General features: G+C 39.4%; 2 protein-coding genes across 2 annotated transcripts; both read left to right on the top strand.

Moving 5' to 3' along the window:
* Window positions 1–466: 466 nt before the first annotated feature.
* On the top strand, window positions 467–2,489 carry LOC122088160 (pre-mRNA-splicing factor CWC22 homolog). Its single transcript, XM_042657325.1, has 2 exons — window positions 467–2,026; window positions 2,138–2,489. Exons 1-2 carry the CDS (start codon window positions 872–874, stop codon window positions 2,387–2,389), a joined length of 1,407 nt encoding a protein of 468 aa, XP_042513259.1. The 5' UTR covers window positions 467–871; the 3' UTR covers window positions 2,390–2,489.
* A 12,114-nt stretch (window positions 2,490–14,603) lies between these two features.
* On the top strand, window positions 14,604–17,525 carry LOC122088449 (F-box/kelch-repeat protein OR23-like). Its single transcript, XM_042657718.1, has 2 exons — window positions 14,604–15,702; window positions 17,019–17,525. The coding sequence occupies exons 1-2, from the start codon at window positions 14,738–14,740 to the stop codon at window positions 17,302–17,304; spliced, it is 1,251 nt and encodes a 416-aa protein (XP_042513652.1). The 5' UTR covers window positions 14,604–14,737; the 3' UTR covers window positions 17,305–17,525.
* The last annotated feature ends 1,130 nt before the right edge of the window (window positions 17,526–18,655 follow it).

Raw genomic sequence — 18,655 nt, 5'->3', positions numbered from 1 at the left:
TTGCCCCCCTTGCAACCCCCATGGCCCGCTAATTGACTAGGGGACCATTGTCTTTCCTGTCAAGGGCTCTGCACTAGTACTCCATGGATCAAACTGCAACAGAATACAAGACATCGTACACCTACATAATTCTCTCTGATAAGTTGTTTGAATTAAATCAGCAGAATAAGTATGGCTTTGAATATATGGGCCTAGATATGGAGCCCATTAGAATGTCATATGATGGACCGATTGGCATGATTAAACGTGCATATAGCCCAACTGTAGGCCATTCCGTGTGAGCCCATTTAGTATGAGCTTGACCGACCATGCCCAGACTGTAAGGATCGATTGCTTGCGGAGTCCTCAAGTGATGGACTATAAACTGAAAAACCTTGCCAGGATCCAACTCGGACGATTTGATAGTTCACTCACTAAAAAGACTATTTAGGTTTCGTTTGCTATGCAGATCATTAATGTATTTTTAGGTGATTAAGGATGCTTCCGAAGAATGGTTACAAACGCAACTTTAGATTTTGATCACAAAAATTTCTGTGTCAGTTTTTGATCTAATCTTACTCCCCTTCTCTTTCTCCCTCGAGAGAAAGCCATGGCCGCCGTTTCCGAGATCCAAAAAGGAGCGAACAACTGGAAATTTGAATATCTTTAGCTCCAGCGAATGGACGTGGCTTCCCTGCAAGCGTGACCAAGAGAAGAGTAGAAGAACAAGCCTATTGCTGTTATCGCTCTCTTCTGTATCCTATTGTTTCTGCTCAAGGCTCAAGTAAGTTGATCCCTTGTCTCTTTTCGTTCAGGCAATCATTAGTTGTTCTCTCGATCAATCTATAAATCAGATAATCTAAGGATAGGATTTTCTGTTTCGTGGATAATAATGGTTAGTGAAGATAGAGAGGAAGGGGATAGGGTTGTTGATCGTCAGAGGAATAGGAAGGATTACAGAAGCGAAAGGCGTGAGAAGTATAGAGAACAAATTGAAGATGGTGAAATCAGGGAGAGTGGAGATAGACCAGCTAGAGGTGAAGATAAGGGTAACAGAGTTAAGGATAGGGATAGAGATAGGGAAGATAATCGACGCCATGAACGGGAGGAGCACAGGGAATCTCGCCATCGAAGTTATGATAAAGATATGAAGTCATCAGGGGGAGAGAGGGAGGGAAAATTGGAGGGTGAGGGTAGGAGGCATATTGATGGTAGAAGTTCAAAAGCAGATGCTGAGGGGGGTGACCGATATGAGAATGGCCATCGACAGCGGCAGAGTGAGAGTCGCCGGGATAAGGACAGGGGTGGGAGGTTACATGAGGATTCAGACGTCAATGATGAGAGAAAAAAAGAGAATTACAGAAACAGAGAAAGGAAGTCGTCTAGGAATTCAGACCCTAATGATAGGGAACGACGCAAATTAGAAAAAGAAAGAGATGGGAGAGATTATGATAGGCATAACTGGATTAATAGAAGTGAACGTGAAAAGGATTACAATGACCAAAATCATAAGAGGCGAGAGGAACGGCGAGATGATCATCGGCATGATAGAGAGAAGAGTAAAAAGGAAATTGATGAGAAGGAAGAAGAAGATAGTAAGAGACTGAAAGATTTAAAATCTCAAAAGCCATCGACATTGCAAGATGGGAACCCGAATGGTGATACAGCAAACCTGGGGAGGAGTGGAGGAGTTTATATTCCTCCATTTAAGTTGGCTCGGATGATGAAAGAGGTGGAAGATAAAAGCAGCCATGAATATCAACGCATGACATGGGATGCTCTTCGTAAGAGTATTAATGGACTCGTGAACAAGGTTAATGTGACTAACATTAAGAATATCATCCCAGAATTATTTGCTGAAAATCTTATTCGAGGGAGAGGGCTCTTTTGCCGGTCATGTATGAAGTCACAGATGGCATCCCCAGGTTTTACAGATGTTTTTGCAGCATTGGTTGGTGTTGTCAATACCAAGTTTCTTGAAGTGGGTGATCTTCTATTGAGAAGGATTGTTTTGCAGCTAAAAAGGGCATATAAGAGAAATGACAAGGTATATATTACCTTTCTTTATTGTTCTTTTTTTGTATTCTTATTAGTAAGAGCATCAATGCACTGATTTTGTTCATGATCGTTCTCTTGATACATAGTTTTTCATGAACAGCCTCAATTGCTGGCCGCAGTTAAATTTATAGCTCATCTTGTGAATCAACAAGTGGCGCATGAGATTATTGCTTTGGAGTTGCTCACTCTACTGCTGGAAAATCCTACTGACGATAGTGTTGAGGTAGCCGTTGGGTTTGTCACAGAATGTGGTTCATTACTTCAAGACCTTTCACCACAAGGCATCCATGGTGAGTGTGCTGGTTATTCTAGATATGTCTTACTGGCAGCTCCATTTTGGCGTGGTTATTGAACTTCCACGTCATTCTTCTGTGAATGATTGCATATTTAAATATAATTATCTTATATATCTAAAATGGCTGCAATCTTAAAATAATTTTTTATTTTATAAAATGCGATTTTTTGTTTGTAAGACTCGTGTTTTCAAAGTCGATCTCTTGGTCTTCTAGTGGAAATTAGCCTTAAGGAGGGAGGGAGAGAGCTATGTGCAGGATCAAATCTCAAGAATCTAGTTTCATCTAATCAGTAATTGATAAAATCATTGACTAATTGGAGAGTAGTTGCAAACTCATTTGAGGAAGGTCAAAACATAACTTTTCAATCCAATAGTCTGACCTTTACTTGGAGAAGAAAGTGTAAACAACAAACATTAATCACTGGTAGTAACATTGGAAGGCTTAATAGCAGTAATTCAAATCTTAAATCATCTAGCAGTGGCCTATGTTCTTCAGTGTCCATAAGTCTATAGGTTCTTGTTTGTTCTGTAATTTCCCAATCTTAATGAACTACATTGACTAGCATCTAGCTTTCGTTATGAAGTGTACCTTTTTCCTGTAGAAAGCCTTTGATTTTAGTTTTTATTTACAGCCCTGGTTATTTTATGAAGTTACTAAGGCCCCTCTTTGGTATCATTTTTCTTTTTTATTTTTGCCTTAAAAATCATTTTTGAGTGCATTTGGTGTTGTTTATGAAGTCTAGTTCTATTTAAAAAAAAATAAAAAAAACACAAAAATCAAAAATAACTTGAAAGCCATTTATGGTTTTTCACTAAAAACCACTTTCAGTTGTTTTCTGGGTTGAACATTAATGAGCACGTGTTTATACCTCCCAAAATGGAGGGTAAAAATGTCATTTCGTTCTTTTCTAAGAAAAACAAGTAGAAACTCATCTCTGCTCCATGCCTACTCTCAACCATCGACACACTTGTTCTCCTTCCTGCAAATGCATCACTTTCGGCGATGGAGGTTATTGTTGCTGGTGTATGATGTCTTGTATTCCGTCGCAGTTTAATCCAGGGAGTACTGGTACAGCACCTAGACAGGCAGGGGGTGTAGGGGGGCGCAACCCCTCGCTCGAATTTTTATTTGAGGGCAATTGTGTACTTTCCGGATTAGGGTTTTTTTCGCTATATATTTGTAGCGAGGGTTTCTTTCTCTGTAATGCAAGCAATACTGAGGTGTGAGGACGAGCGCTGTAACCCTATTCTCTATTGATAGTGAAGCAGGATCTCATCTCACCGGGGACGTAGGCAACCTTGCCGAACCTCGTAAAATCCATGTGCATTGTTTGTTTTGTTTTTCCATTATCTTCTGCATCGTTTTAGGGTTGCGTTTCTACAAATTGGTATCAGAGTTCTAGGTTTTCGTTTTCTAGGGTTTACTATCACGATGACAGGGAAGGGATCGAATGTCAAGTATGATATCGAGAGGTTTAATGGGAAAAACAATTTCACCCTCTGGCGTCAAAGGATGAAGGATCTTTTGATACCACAGGGTTTGGCGAAAACGTTGTTGGGGAAGTCGAAGAAACCTGTAAAAAATTACTGACGAAGATTGGGAAGAGATGGAGGAAAAGGCGGTAAGTGCTATTCGATTAAATCTTTCTGATGATGCCCTACAATATGTTGTGGGTATCGAATCTGCACCGCAGTTATGGGCGAAACTTGAAAGCATCTACATGACGAAGTCCTTAACGAACAAGTTCGTGAAGAAGCAATTGTATTCTCTACAGATGGAGGAAGGTACGGATCTATTAGAGCATTTTAACATGTTCAATCAGATCATAAGTAAACTTGCAAACATGGAGGTTAAGATCGAGGATGAAGACAAGGCGTTACCATTACTGTCGTCGCTCCCAGAATCATAAGATCACCTAGTAATGTCTCTCTTGTACTGTAAGGAGACCCTTGAGATGGATGAAGTCACAACTGCCCTCATGTCCAATGATACAAGGAAGAAGACTAGTAGTACGAAATCTCAAGGAGAAGGTTTTTTCGGAGGTGACAAGGAGCAGGAAAGAGGGAGATCAAATCAGAAGGGATCTGGGAAGAGTCGATCGAAATCAAAAGGGGCAAAGACAAAGGTCTCTTGTTATTATTGCAAAAAGGAAGGTCATATGAAGAGAGAGTGCTTGAAGAGGAAGGCGGACTTAAAGAAGAAAGGTGTAGGTAAGACATCTGAGGAAGTTAGCGTGGCTAACAGTTCAGATGGAGATGATGGAGATGTACTCTCTATATCATCAGGTAAGAATCAACCTTCTGATTCTTGGATTTTAGATTCTGGATGTTCATATCACATGTGTCCACATAAGGATTGGTTTGATATATATCAACCATATAATGGTGGGTCTGTCCTAATGGGGAATGATGCCGTATGCAAGACCATTGGGATAGGCACTATCAAAATCAAGATGTTTGATGGGATAGTAAGAACCTTAGAAGATGTGAGACATGTACCAGAATTAAGGAAAAACTTAATATCTTTGGGGGCACTTGACTCAAATGGTTGCAAGTACATAGCAGAAGGTGGATTTCTCAAAGTTATTAAGGGTGTAATGGTTGTCATGAAGGGACAGCTAGCAAGAAACCTATATAGACTTATAGGGAGCACAGTTATAGGTGGAGCATCTGTGACTACACATGCAGTATTTGATACAGATGATACCTATCTGTGGCATATGCGACTAGGGCATATGGGAGAAAGAGGATTGATGGAGCTTCATAAAAGGAAAATGTTGAAGGGAGTAAAAACTTGTAAACTGAACTTCTGCAAGTATTGTGTGTTCGGAAAACAGTGCAAGGTTAGTTTCAAAACTGCAAAACATAAGAGTAAAGGGGTGTTTGATTATGTACACAGCGATGTATGGGGTCCTTCAACAACAAAATCTAAAGGTGGGGCAGAATACTTCGTGACCTTTGTTGATGATTACTCAATGAAAGTCTGGATCTACTTCATGAAGCATAAAAGTGAGGTATTCACTAAATTTAAGGAATGGAAGGCTGAGGTAGAAAGGAAGACAGGGAAGAAAATTAAATATTTGAGAACAGATAATGGAGGAGAGTACACATACAAGCCGTTTCTAGAATTGTGCAAAGCTGAAGGAATTACACGTCACTTCACGGTTCCAAAGACACCACAGCAAAATGGTGTAGCTGAAAGGATGAACAGAACACTTCTAGAAATAGCTCGGAGTATGAGGCTGAATGCAGGGTTGAGCAAGAGATTTTGGGCAGAAGTAGTGAACATGGCATGTTTCCTCATCAATAGGTCTCCATCAAAGACGATTGATTGTAAAATTCATGAAGAGGTATGGACAGGAAAATCAGTAGATTATTCTATTCTAAAAATATTTGGTTGTCCAGCCTATGCGCATGTTGAGAGTGAGCAACGTTCCAAGTTAGACTCAAATTCTAAGCAATGTATCTTTCTTGATTTTAAGAAAGGTGTAAAGGAATTCAAGTTGTGGGATCCAAGTTCACAGAAAGTTGTGGTTAGCAGAGACGTTGTGTTTGATGAGTCTCATATAGTAAAGTCAAATTACAATTCACAAGCAATTGATGAAAATAAAGAAGGTTCTACTGTGCAGGTGGAGTTAGGTGAGTTAGAAACAACAAGAGATAATAAGTCATCAAGTGACTTACCAGGACAACAGGAAGCAGTAGAAGTTCCCTATACTGTGGCAAAGGGTAAAGGGAAGCGTACTCACAAAGCACCTATGAGATACGGGTTTGAGGACATGGTTGCCTATGCCCTCACTGTAGGTATAGGTGATCCATCTTCCTACCATGATGTTTTAAGTGATGCACAGCATTATAAATGAATGACAGCTATGATGGAGGAAATGGAATCTCTACAGAAGAACAAGACTTAGGAGATTGTGAAAAAACCCAAGGGAAGAAAAATCATTGGGTGTAAATGGGTCTTTCGTAAGAAAGAGGCAGCATTTGAGAAGGAGCGTGAAAGGTATAAGGCCAGACTTGTAGCCAAGGGCTATGCACAGAAAGAGGGGATAGACTACAATGAAATATTCTCTCCGGTGGTGAAACACACTTCGATCAAGGTATTACTTGCTTTGGTGGTCATGTATGATTTAGAGCTTGAACAACTTGATGTGAAAACTGCATTTCTTCATAGTGACTTGGAAGAACAGATTTACATGGAGTAGCCTGAAGGTTTCAAGGTACAGGGAAAGGAAGACCATGTTTGTCTGCTTAAGAGGTCACTTTATGGCCTTAAGCAATCTCCTAGGCAGTGGTACAAGCGTTTTAATTCTCACATGATGAAGATTGGCTACACAAGAAGTGAGTATGATAGTTGTGTTTATTATAAAGTGTAAGTGATAATTCCATTATTTTGTTGATGCTTTATGTTGATGACATGCTCATTGCTGCAAAGAACAAACATGATATAGTCTCTTTGAAGTCTTTGTTGAGTGCTGAATTTGAGATGAAGGATCTTGGTGCCGCTAAGAAGATCCTTGGCATGGAAATCCTTAGAGATAGAAATGCAGGTAAACTTTGGGTAACTCAGAAGAGATATATTGAAAAGGTGCTAGAGCGTTTCAATATGGAAAAGGCTAAGCCGGTTAGCACTTCGTTAGCTGGCCACTTCAAGTTATCTGAAAGGGAATGCCCTACAACGCATAAGGAGGTGGAGCAGATGTCTCAAGTCCCTTATGCTAGCGCAGTTGGGAGTCTCATGTATGCTATGGTTTGTAGCAGGCCGGATCTGTCTCATGCAGTCAGTGTTGTTAGCAGATACATGAGTAATACAGGAAAGGAGCATTGGAATGCAATTAAGTGGATCTTCAGATATTTGAGCAAGACTAAAGATATAGGTGTTATGTTCAGTGGCAAGGGAAGTTCTACAGAATTGGCAAGTTATGTTGATTCTGACTATGCTGGTGATTTAGACAAAAGGAGGTCTACTACAGGGTATGTGTTTACATTAGCTGGTGGACCTATATCATGGAGGGCGATGCTTCACTCTACAATTGCATTGTCAACTATAGAGGCAGAGTACATAGCAGCAGTTGTGGCTGCCAAGGAAGGAGTCTGGTTGGCTGGACTAGTTCGTGAGTTGGGGTTGGAGCAAGGAGGTACAGTGTCACATTGTGACAGTCAGAGTGCCATACATCTTGCAAAGAATCAGGTGTTTCATGCAAGGACAAAGCATATTGATGTGAGATTTCACAAGATCAGGGAGCTTGTGTCAGAAGGCAGTATTCACTTGAGAAAAATTCATATAGATCTCAATCCTGCAGATATGTTTACAAAGCCAGTTACTACAGAGAAGTTCGAGTCCTGTTTGGACTTGATTAATATTACTCATTGTTGAAGATGAAGGAAGCACCAAACAGGTGCGAGTTTGTACCTCTAATGAAGTACAATGATGAAGACGTCTACAAGTTATCTTTACAGGAGGCTCGACAGAATTCAAGCCAAGGTGGAGATTGTTAGTGTATGATGTCTTGTATTCCGTCGTAGTTTAATCCAGGGAGTACTAGTGCAGCACCTAGACAGGTAGGACGTCGGTCCCGTTAGCCGATTAGCGGGCCATGGGGGTTACAAGGGGAGCAGGAGGCCCCCCTGCATAGCAGGGGGTGTAGGGGGTGCAGCCCCCCGCTCGAATTTTTTATTTGAGGGCAATTGTAGTTTAATCCGGATTAGGGTTTTTTCGCTATATATTTGTAGCGAGTGTTTCTTTCTCTGTAATGCAAGCAATACTGAAAGGTGTGAGGACGAGTTCTGTAACCCTATTCTCCATTGATAGTGAAGCAGGATCTCATCTCACCGGGGACGTAGGCAACCTTGCCGAACCTCGTAAAATCCATGTGCATTGTTTGTTTTGTTTTTCCATTATCTTCTGCATCGTTTTAGGGTTGCGTTTCTACAACATCGCAATAGGCAATGGTGGTAGTTGCCCACCAATGAAGTCCAAGAACTTCACCGGCCATGTCAGTGTTAAAACTCCCTAGCCTCAACTCATGCATGATACTGCATCTTCTTTCTCCTATTTTCACTTTATTTTCGATGAATAATAAAATAGGTAAGTAGCTAGAGAAGGTCATAATAGAACAGTGGCTAGTTTTTCCGTCTTGTCCTATTTTGGTTTCTTGTCCTCCCTGGGGGTTTCCTTCTTGGGCTTGTTCATCTAGGTCTTTTCCTCGTATGGATTCTATATATTTATTCTTGTTATTGAAAGGGAAGAGGGAGGGGGAGTACAATAATGGAAATGATATGTATGACTAGTGTTCTATCGACCATAAGGTTTTTCCTTGTGTGGATTCTATTTGTGTGGAATAAGAATTAATGTACGAGAAGTTCTTGTACAAGAACCTGATCCGCTCTCCCTGTTTTTTCCCCTATTTATCCTTTGTAGTTTTGGCGATTGTGATAGTGTGTGCCTCGGTGGTTGGGTTAGCCCTCTTGTAAATATTGTATAATATGTTTTTTTTTCCCCAATAAATTTGTATTACTCATAAAAAAGAAAAAAAATACAAGATAAGTAGGCTTAAAATTTATTTAACATTAGTGCAATTTTGAAAATATTTACTTAATCCCGTTAATGCTCACATAGCCCGAGAAGAAAGCAAGACTGAACTTCCTAAGGATGTGTTTGGTTACATAATTCTATAGAAAGTCTTTATGGTGAAAAGCGATTCTTTTTTTTTTTTTGAAATTGTTTGGTTGTTTTTTGAGTTGTTTCTACTTAGAAATGCTAATTCATTTGAAACACCTCTCTAAAGCTAAATGTGCTTTATATGAGAAATAAGGTAAATAACAAAACTCATATTTGACACATAATCCTAACCCTCATATAAATAGTCCATGTTAAGTGGTGATTCGTAAGAATCACAAAAATCAGGAAAGCAATCTTCTTCCTCCCATTGAAGCTCAAGACTGCCCATGGCGAGACTTGAACACCGACCACGACTAGACCTCCTTGCTCTCCCCATGGCTTCTCTGCTGTTAGGATTTGGAGCTCCAGTTTCGGCTTTTTGAGTACTGGATTCGACCTGACCTTCGCCGAGCTGATTGGAATGTCTGTGGATTTTCATCTTCTCATTCTCTTTGAAGGTTTTCTGATCATTCTTTGTATTCGACCAGTACTTGGGCAATATCAAGTATCAGGTATGATTCTCTTCTCTTGGGTTCTATACTTTTGCCTTAATTTCATTCTTTTGATCACCTGATGATTCTGGAATTTTGGGTTTGAACTGAGAAATATTGTTTTTTAGGGTTCTTGTTTTGGAACGGTCTGGAAATTGGAATGCTCCTCTATGTGTTAATTTATTTATTTATTTATTAATTAATTTTTTAAATTTTAGGGGTAGTTTCTGTTGAGATTTCTGTGTTTTTATGTAGTTTGATTGTAGTTCTGAGTTTTTTTGTAGCTTTGCCCTTAACGAGTATAAATTTTGGAGCTGATGATGCTTGCCCTATATTAGAGGATAATGGCAGACCATATAATTAACCTTACAATGATTCAAAATCTTCGTTTGGGCTTTGATGATGCTTTGTATTGATCAAACCGGATGCTTCTTATCTTTTGCCTCGTTGAAAATAGTGATATCTATATCTCATTATATACTGAATTGGAGATATGTGGCAGGGAGAAGACAAGAATGTTTACTGCTTATAGGCTGATTTTTTCCAATCAGAACTAGGAGTCCTACTATTCAACTACTATGAACCTGGATTTTTTCCAATCAATTCAACATTTTACGAGGCCAATATTTTTGTATATGTTTTACAACTCTGTGAGGATGTTCATGTTATCTATCTATTAACATGAACTATCAGGGGGAGGTAAAACTTATGAGGTGAAGATTCTTGTTGGGGTAACCAAACAGTTTTTTTTGGACTAATTCTACAAAATCATTCTCACAGATTTAGGTAAACCAAACAATTTTCAGGTAGATTTATGTAACTGATTTATGGGTAACCAAACAATTTTTTGAAAAATTCAAAAATTCAAAAAAGAAAGAAAAAAAAAAAGAAAAAGAAAAAAGAAAAAGCCCAAATCAACATAAACACTCTCAATAGACTCATTGCTAAATCTGAAACATAACTCCAAGGAATTATGTAACCAAACACATCTTAAAATACCCAAACATCATTTCATCTTGTTTCTCAGTATTATTATTATTATTATTATTATTATTATTATTATTATTATTATTATTATTATTATTTTTAGAGTAAATTACACTCCCCTCCCCGGACCTTTGGTTTAATATCAAGTTCCCCCCACGTACTTTCATATATAGCAATAACCTCCCCTCTAGTTTGAAGATTCTATCAAACGACCCTAAAGTGACTGACGCTGTTAAACAGGCCTGTAACAAGATCATTTTACCCTTCTATACTTATATTCTTTTCCTCCTCTCTCTTCTCTTCAATATTTTCACCGTTTCTCTGAAACACGACCGTTTAGAATATACCTCGCTGAGCTTCCTATTGCCGAGCTTCCTCTCCTTCGCATCGTTGCCGGAGAAATTACACTTGCGCTTGAATCGCCAATTATAGCTTCACTATTCGAGTATCTCTTCCTTCTTTCTCTACCCTAAATTTCTTGAAAGTGGCTAACCATTAATGCTTCGATCTTGTGTTAATGGTTTCCATAATTTGTGATTTGGAGAACATTACACTATTTTGGGTTTGGGTTTTCCAAATTACCCAAAATAGTTTTTCTCCCCTCAATAAATAATTTTTTTTTTTTAATTTTAACCTCACCTTGTCATCTCCCACCTAGATTCTTCCGACAAGACCACCGCTCCTACCCCTTTCTTCTTCTTTCTTCTTGCAACGCCGCCCAACCACTTGCATTAATCCTCTCTCTCTCTCTCTCCTTTCCTCGGCTGCACACGACTAACTAGTAGGGGTGTCAACCTATCGGGCTAGTCCGGTTTTGATCGGGCTTAATTAGGCTTGAAGATTTTCAAAGGTTGCACCGTGTCTGCCTATTTAACTAATTGGGCTTAGTTATTGAGGGCATGGTACGCTTTATATTTTATCGGTCGTCCTCGGGCTATAATCGGGCTACCTGAATCGGGCTTTAGTCGGGCCTTAAACGGGCTACAGACATATTTAATGTTAAACGGGCTTTAACCGGTTTTTAAACGGATCCTCTTTAAAATGTGCTCTTATATTCCAGACTACTCATGCAAGCAAAAAAAAAAATGATAATAAATCAATAAATGATACCAAATATAACCATTATTTAAAATGTGAACATGTCTTTACTTTTTTATTTTTACTCTTTAATTTGTGGGGTAAAATAGGTATTCTACAATCATTAAAGGGTCAGGCCAGGCTGGTGCACAATAGGCCAGTCTCGGTCGGATATTATTCAGTTGGTCTCGGTCAGACGCCCGATAGTACAAGTAGCAGGATTGAGACCGATTATTTGTAAACTGGCTGGGCTCAAGCCCAATACATTTAACAAACGGTACAAGCCAAGCCGGTCTATAAATGATCGGTCCTGGTTGGTTTAGTCAGGTCGGACCACGAATTGACACCCCCACTAACTAGTATGAAAGAAAACAAGGGTCGTGACTCGATTCTGCAAGGGCGAAGACAAGGTGTTGCTGGGTTGCTGACAGGGGCGGAGGCTCGGTTAGTCGGTTGGGATCGTCGGACTCAGAGAGGAGCCTCAAGCATTTCTTATGTTATCTCTGTGGTCGTCTCCAAGGAAAAATCCAGATGAAGCTCGCCATCCATGGAAGGAGCCACACAATTGAACTATAAAAAAACATGTTAAGCACTAGAATACTCGAATCTCTTCTCCAAATTCCTAAGATTCTGTTAAACAATTGAAAAAGATGGGAATTAATAGTTTACACACACACATGGGAATGGACATGTTCAAGCACAAATGACAAACAATTGAAACAAAATCACCATTTAATTGATTTACGGTCGATAACCATTCAGTGGCCCCAGCAATCTGCCGAACCTGCAGCTCAGACTTAGCGATCATTGCTAAAAAAATTGGATCAAATCAATAGGATTACCATTCAGTACTATTTGATGAAGATCGACGAGCGGCAAGCGATGACCGATGATGAAGAACAATTCCATTGTGGAAAGCGGTGAGCAAAGAGGGAAAATCCAATTCGTGGTTCATTTGAAATCGTGGTTTTAGGGATTTTATCCTTCATTCATATGGAAGGATAATTAGGATAGAAATTTAATTACTTCAGTGATGAGGATATCTAACGAAAAGAGTACGAGGGGAGGTTATTGCTATATATGAAAGTATATGGAAGGAACTTGATATTAAGCCAAAGGTCAAGGGAGGGGAGTGTAATTCGTCTATTATTTATAATTTCAATCACATTTGGGAGCCACCACCTCCTTCTTTCTCCACCCGGCCACACCATGCATCTTCCTGTCTGCAACCCCTAACAGAATTATTATTTATTAGGTTAATGCTTCACCAAACTTTAAAAAAAATTAAGAATGAATAGAATTTATCATCAAAGTTGATTGAAATGATAAAACTGAATATAATTTACTTGGTTCATTATTCAATTTGTTTTAATGGTTTTAGTCATGATAATGAAACTGACCTGAACTTAAGAAATATTCCAACTTTTGAAACCAAAACCGAACCCAATTTACTATGGTTTGATTTTAAACATCTGATTTTGGTTTGATTTTGTTTTGAATCAACACCCTTAGTTGTGCTTAGACACAAGAGAGAGTGAAACGACCATCCTAAACTCATGAAAGGAGAAAATGTCCACCCTATTGATGCTTCCATGTGAACTAGCCCCCAAGTTGTTGCAAAGACCATGCTCCCAGATAGTGTACTCTTCCTAATTAATGTTTGATCTTTGTGGACATGTCATCTTGTCATCCTGGAAGGTGCTCATAGAAATGACGAACACTTATTTGAGGACAAAAGGAATATTCTACTTTAAGGTTTGAGAGATGACTTATATTTTCAATGATGCTGGAAATCATATAGATAAAATGATTGAAATATCCCTGTAGGATAAACATGGTTTAAATGTGGTTAATTGACCTCAAAATCCAACTAAACTTCCAAATAAAATGATTTTTGTAGTGTGTTTCATCATACTTATGGGCTAAATGAGTTTATTTGTATCATAATTTAAAAAAAATTATTTTAACCATGTAGAATCCACATTAAAAATACATTAACCAACACAGTCCCTGAATTTTATAAAATATAGATGCATTTCAAAAAAATAATTAAAAATATATTTTGAATAACTCAATTTGATTTGTTGGAATCAAAGATACAAGCTTCCTAATTTGAAATTTAATAATAAAAAAAAATTGCTGTGACTTCCCTTTTATTTTATTTCACCCATTCTTAAGAAGTGACAGAAAAGAAGCACACCCTCCTCTCCAAATTTTTTGTATTTTTAGTAAACACTTTTCTTCACATTATTTCACGAATAGTGAAATATAATGAACATCAAATAATTAAGAGCATTTAAATATGCACCTCAAGAGGCTACCAATTACTCGTACTTGTAATGGTGCAACTGCTGCGAATGGTTTTCACACCCTCTCCAATTACCACTAGTGGAGGGGATCCGTAGCTCCAAAGAAACCCTAGAAACGTCCAACATCCCAAGTCAAAAGGAAGTGGCAAGAAAGTATAGTTACTTTTTTCACTTTTTTTTTTTTTTCCCCCTACAAAATAGCAAGTGATGAAAAGCAAGGCAAAAGGGTTTAGTTTGGATTAGCGATATATCGTCAACATGCCTGGCTTATCCAATCCTATTTTGAAAATTTTGACACGTGTAGAATTTACAATAGACCAAGACCACCGCCTTGAAAATTGCCTGTTCCGAAAATTAGTGGAACTAGCACCAATTCCCTGGCAAAGTAGGGTATCTCTTCATCCTCATTGGTTGGTCCACTTGTTGTGGAATCCAGTCCCATTAATAGATTTTTTTTTTATTATAGGACAGTCCCATTAGACATCTTCTGTTCATCCATAGAAGATGAGATCCCAGCCCCAGAAAAGTGGGTCCCATCCATCAGTTCACTTTCAGGTAGAAAATCATATAATATGGGAAAATATGGACCCTTTGACAGTTGTGATCATGAAACACTAGAGATATACTACGTGGACGTGTGTATGCAGTGATTGCCGACCTCCTACGGTACTCACACGTGTCCAAATATTATGCGTTTAAGACTATTCACCGCATTTTGGTAGTCTACTCCATAAGCTTGTAAATGAAGATAACGCCAACAAGAAGAGGGTCAGAGAGAGGAGAGAAAGCGAAGAGAGAGAATCGTACACGTTCAAGAGTCATTTCCGAGCAGAAGAGCACCTGAAACACATATCTTCCCTTCTTCGTTAATTGACAAATGTGTTCCCCATCGTCGTCTTCTTCTTCTTCTTCTTCTTCACCCTGTCATGATGAAACCCTAACCCTAATTCCAGGCCTCCCATACGACATCTCATCTTTGATCCTCACCTTCATCCCGTACTGCTACCACGCTCGCCTCAGAGCAACTTGCAAATCATGGAGATCTTTCTTTTCATTCAAAACCCTACTCTCTCGCAGGCGATCCCAGCTCCCAAACTCATCTCTCTCGCACCTCCTCTGTATCTTTCCTCAGGACCCTTCTCTCTCCCGACCCTACCTCTTTGACCCTCGCCACTTGGCCTGGTGTCCTCTTCCTCCTATGCCGTGCAACCCCCATGCCTATGGCCTCACCAATTTCATCTCCGTTTCTATTGGACCTCACCTCTACGTCATCGGTGGCTCTCTGTTTGATACCCGATCTTTTCCAATCGATCGTCCTTCTCCTTCTTCCTCCATTTTCCGCTTAGATGTCTCTACTTCGTCCTGGGATCGTCTCTCTCCAATGCTATCCCCTCGGGGTAGCTTCGCATGCGCTGCGATCCCCAATTCGGGTCAGATTCTGGTCGCCGGAGGGGGCTCACGGCACTCTATGTTTGCGGCTGCAGGTAGTCGGATGAGTTCAGTGGAGAGGTACGATGTGGAGAAGAATGAATGGGTCGAGTTGGATGGGTTGCCGAGGTTTCGGGCAGGGTGCGTTGGATTCTTGGTTGGAAGTGCGGAGGAGAGGGAGTTTTGGGTGATGGGTGGGTATGGGCAGTCGAGGACGATCTCGGGTGTGTTTCCGGTGGATGATTATTACAAGAATGGGGTCGTTTTGGAGTTGAAAAATGGTGGGAAATGGAGAGAGATTGGGGATATGTGGGAGGAAAGTGAAAGAGGCCGTCTTGGCAATGTTGTTGTTGTTGATGGCGAGGAGGGACAAGTTCCTGGCGTTTTTATGCTCGATGGAACTGATATTTTCAGGTGCTTTTTTTTCTTTTCCTCTGTTCTGCTAATATTTTCATATATATGATTAATGTGTAGTGAGAATTGATAAATGTTCTAAATTTCAGTTTTGTTAGTTTAGAGAACTTAGAAGACAGAAAACAGGGCGAGATTGGGAAAAAAGGGGAGGGGGTTAATTAGAGACGCCATGGAAAATTTCAAGATTGATGCTTTACAGGGGGAAATTCATGTGCATCTCTTACCATTGCTGATCCTGCAACTTTCAACTTTTAATAAATTATTTTGTCAATAGTTTCTTTATTATTTGGCTTGAAACGGTATGGATATGGTTTTATAGCGTCATGTATAAGTATTCTTTTCCAGATATTTGGAATGAGAATAATTGGATGATCCCTTTTTTTTTTTTTATCTGATAGGGGGGATAAACTTAAGTTGCCTTATTGAAGTTTGACATGTATACTAGCTGACAAGCTCTGTTATATGGGTACTTGAATATATGCGGTCGGTGCGGACCATATGACTGCATATGCTCCAATTTAGAGATCTTTCACAAGTTTTTTGGGTGAAATTTCACAGGCCTCGCTTAGAATCATAAGTTTAGGATTACCCATTACTGCCTTGTAGATAGTCCTTTGAAATCTTGTCAATTTGGGATTTCCTTTGGTGACCTCTTGTTTTATGAGTGTATTGGTGGGAAGTGTGTGACCTCATGCAAAATGAATTGCAAGGGCCTATGTTGACTTGTAATCCTTATACCATAGTGGTGGAGGGGTTGCAATTACTCATGGGCAACTCATATACTAGTTCCATAATACTATAGCAGTGTTCCTTCGTGTCTTTTTATTTTTTATTTTTGGGTGGGGGTGGGGTGTGGGGGATGTTGGAGATGAGGTGGGTTAAGAATTGATTTATATTAAAGCAAGAGATGAAAAAGGAAAAAGGTTAGTATAGCCTAAGAACTGCTCTACATGTGCTCATCACTATCTTAACCATTGTGTATATGGTGGAGAGGAGGAGAAGAAATAAAGACCATGTCAAACTAATTCTGAGACATGTATGATTTTGAAATCCTCTCTAGTTTTTTGTTCCACCGCTGCACTCTTTCTTACTTTGCCTGTGGTGGAGTCATGTTCATATGGTTAGGCTAAAGGCTGTACAAGCTGCCAGCCTGATGGATCCTGCCTGCCTTTATCCAAGTTTTGGTCCAGCCCTGCAAAATTACTATGCTCATTTATATTTTGCATTGTGAAGGAGCATATTTGTTTGAAATGTTGGCACTCTTTTTGTCATTTTTTTTTATTCGTTTTAACCACATGATGTAATCTTTGTAACAGGTATGACATCTCTTTGAACCGGTGGAGGAAGGAATCAAGCGTACCAAGAAAAGCTGCTCTGGGCTCTTCATTTGGTTTTGTTGCACTGGATGGAGAGCTGCATGTGATGTCTACTTCACTTGATTCTGTTGAAATCCGAAATCTTCGACTGCAGAAGAGAACAGGTACACTATTTGTCCAAATCTACCATCCAAAGAGGAGAACATGGAGACTCATGACAACAAGACCACCGTTGCAGTGTTCATTGAATTTCAAAACTGCAGTGATGTGTACTGTCCGATTGTAGTGGTATACATCTGCCTCATTTTTGCTTAATAAGAAATACTAATTATTTTTGTAAATTTTGGTAATATCAAAATCATTTCTGTCCTGTTAGTATATGTACGTATTTGCTATATAGGGAATGAACCTGTAAATTCTGGGTGTATGTAAAATGCAATGGGTGGTCTTTTGATTGTACAGAACTTTGTGTATAAGCTAAGAACTAATAAAGTTATTTATTTTGTAGTCTTCTGTTGTCATCTTGTCTAGTTAGCCAGAGGTTCTTGCATCGTATGGTTCAGCTACTCCAATTTTTTCCTGAAAAAATGAAGATATTCTTATGATAAAAAATTGAAATTATACAATTACCCAAACCATTTTTCTTTAATGATAAAAGAAAACCAGATTAACGAAGATAATATAATAACAACATTATCATAAGACAGAGTAGCAGTGCTTTTGTGTGTATGCGAGTTCTACTAAGTAGAGCATGTGCTAACACCACATCATGCCTACTCAGTTTTAACAGAACAGACTCTACTTTTTAACTGTTTCATAATTTGAGTAATATCATGCAAGTGAACAAAAAGATCACATAGCCATGACTTTGGAGTACCCCTGTTGAGCAGCTGTAGAACGGACTGGGCATCAGATGACACTGCTCCACTGAGTCCCTATCTGAGAGCCTGTGCTTCTGTGTCTTGGGCACATCCTCCGAAATTGAATTCCAGATGAGAACACAACAATTTCACAATCAAAATTAAAACTGACGCCCAACCAGATGCCTTGGATAGGGGCTGTCAAAGCTTCCATGAGATTAGATCATAAGATAGTTATAACAATGAAGGTTAGAAATGGCAACTCTTGATCCAAGCTACTAACACTTCACAATCAGAAAAGTTGACAACAATCTGGGTAGCCCAGCCTAACGAACTAGAGAGAGAAATCAAGCAATCTACTCACTTCACAATCAGAAAAATGACACGATGGATCTCATGTTGCCCTCGTGTATTGGCGTCTCCCACACACAGCCGATGGGTGAACAGGAAGGAGTATGCAGGAGGGTTCAACAATCCTAACCAATAACAGGGACCCTTATCACGAAGCCATTTTGGTCGACCCAAACACGAACCCTAGTGCGGCGGTAGTCACAGGTGACAAAACATCCTTTCAACTCAATGACAGCAGTGACTGCCGGATTCTCTCTCTCGATTGTTGCTACCGCAGCTTCCCTTTGTACCCCGACGAGCTCTGGCCATGATCTCTTCTCTATATGGGGTTTGGAAAGGCAATTAACATAAACAAGCCTCCTAAGTGATTTATAAAATATAGGAAATATAGATGACATTGTCTCTTCTTTTGCAGTACTTTCTCCT

Source organism: Macadamia integrifolia, chromosome 9 (genome assembly GCF_013358625.1).
Source record: "Macadamia integrifolia cultivar HAES 741 chromosome 9, SCU_Mint_v3, whole genome shotgun sequence".
NCBI classification, from domain to species: domain Eukaryota; kingdom Viridiplantae; phylum Streptophyta; class Magnoliopsida; order Proteales; family Proteaceae; genus Macadamia; species Macadamia integrifolia.
The sequence above is the reverse complement of the archived record's forward strand: the minus strand, read 5'-3'. Positions and strand labels throughout refer to the sequence as shown.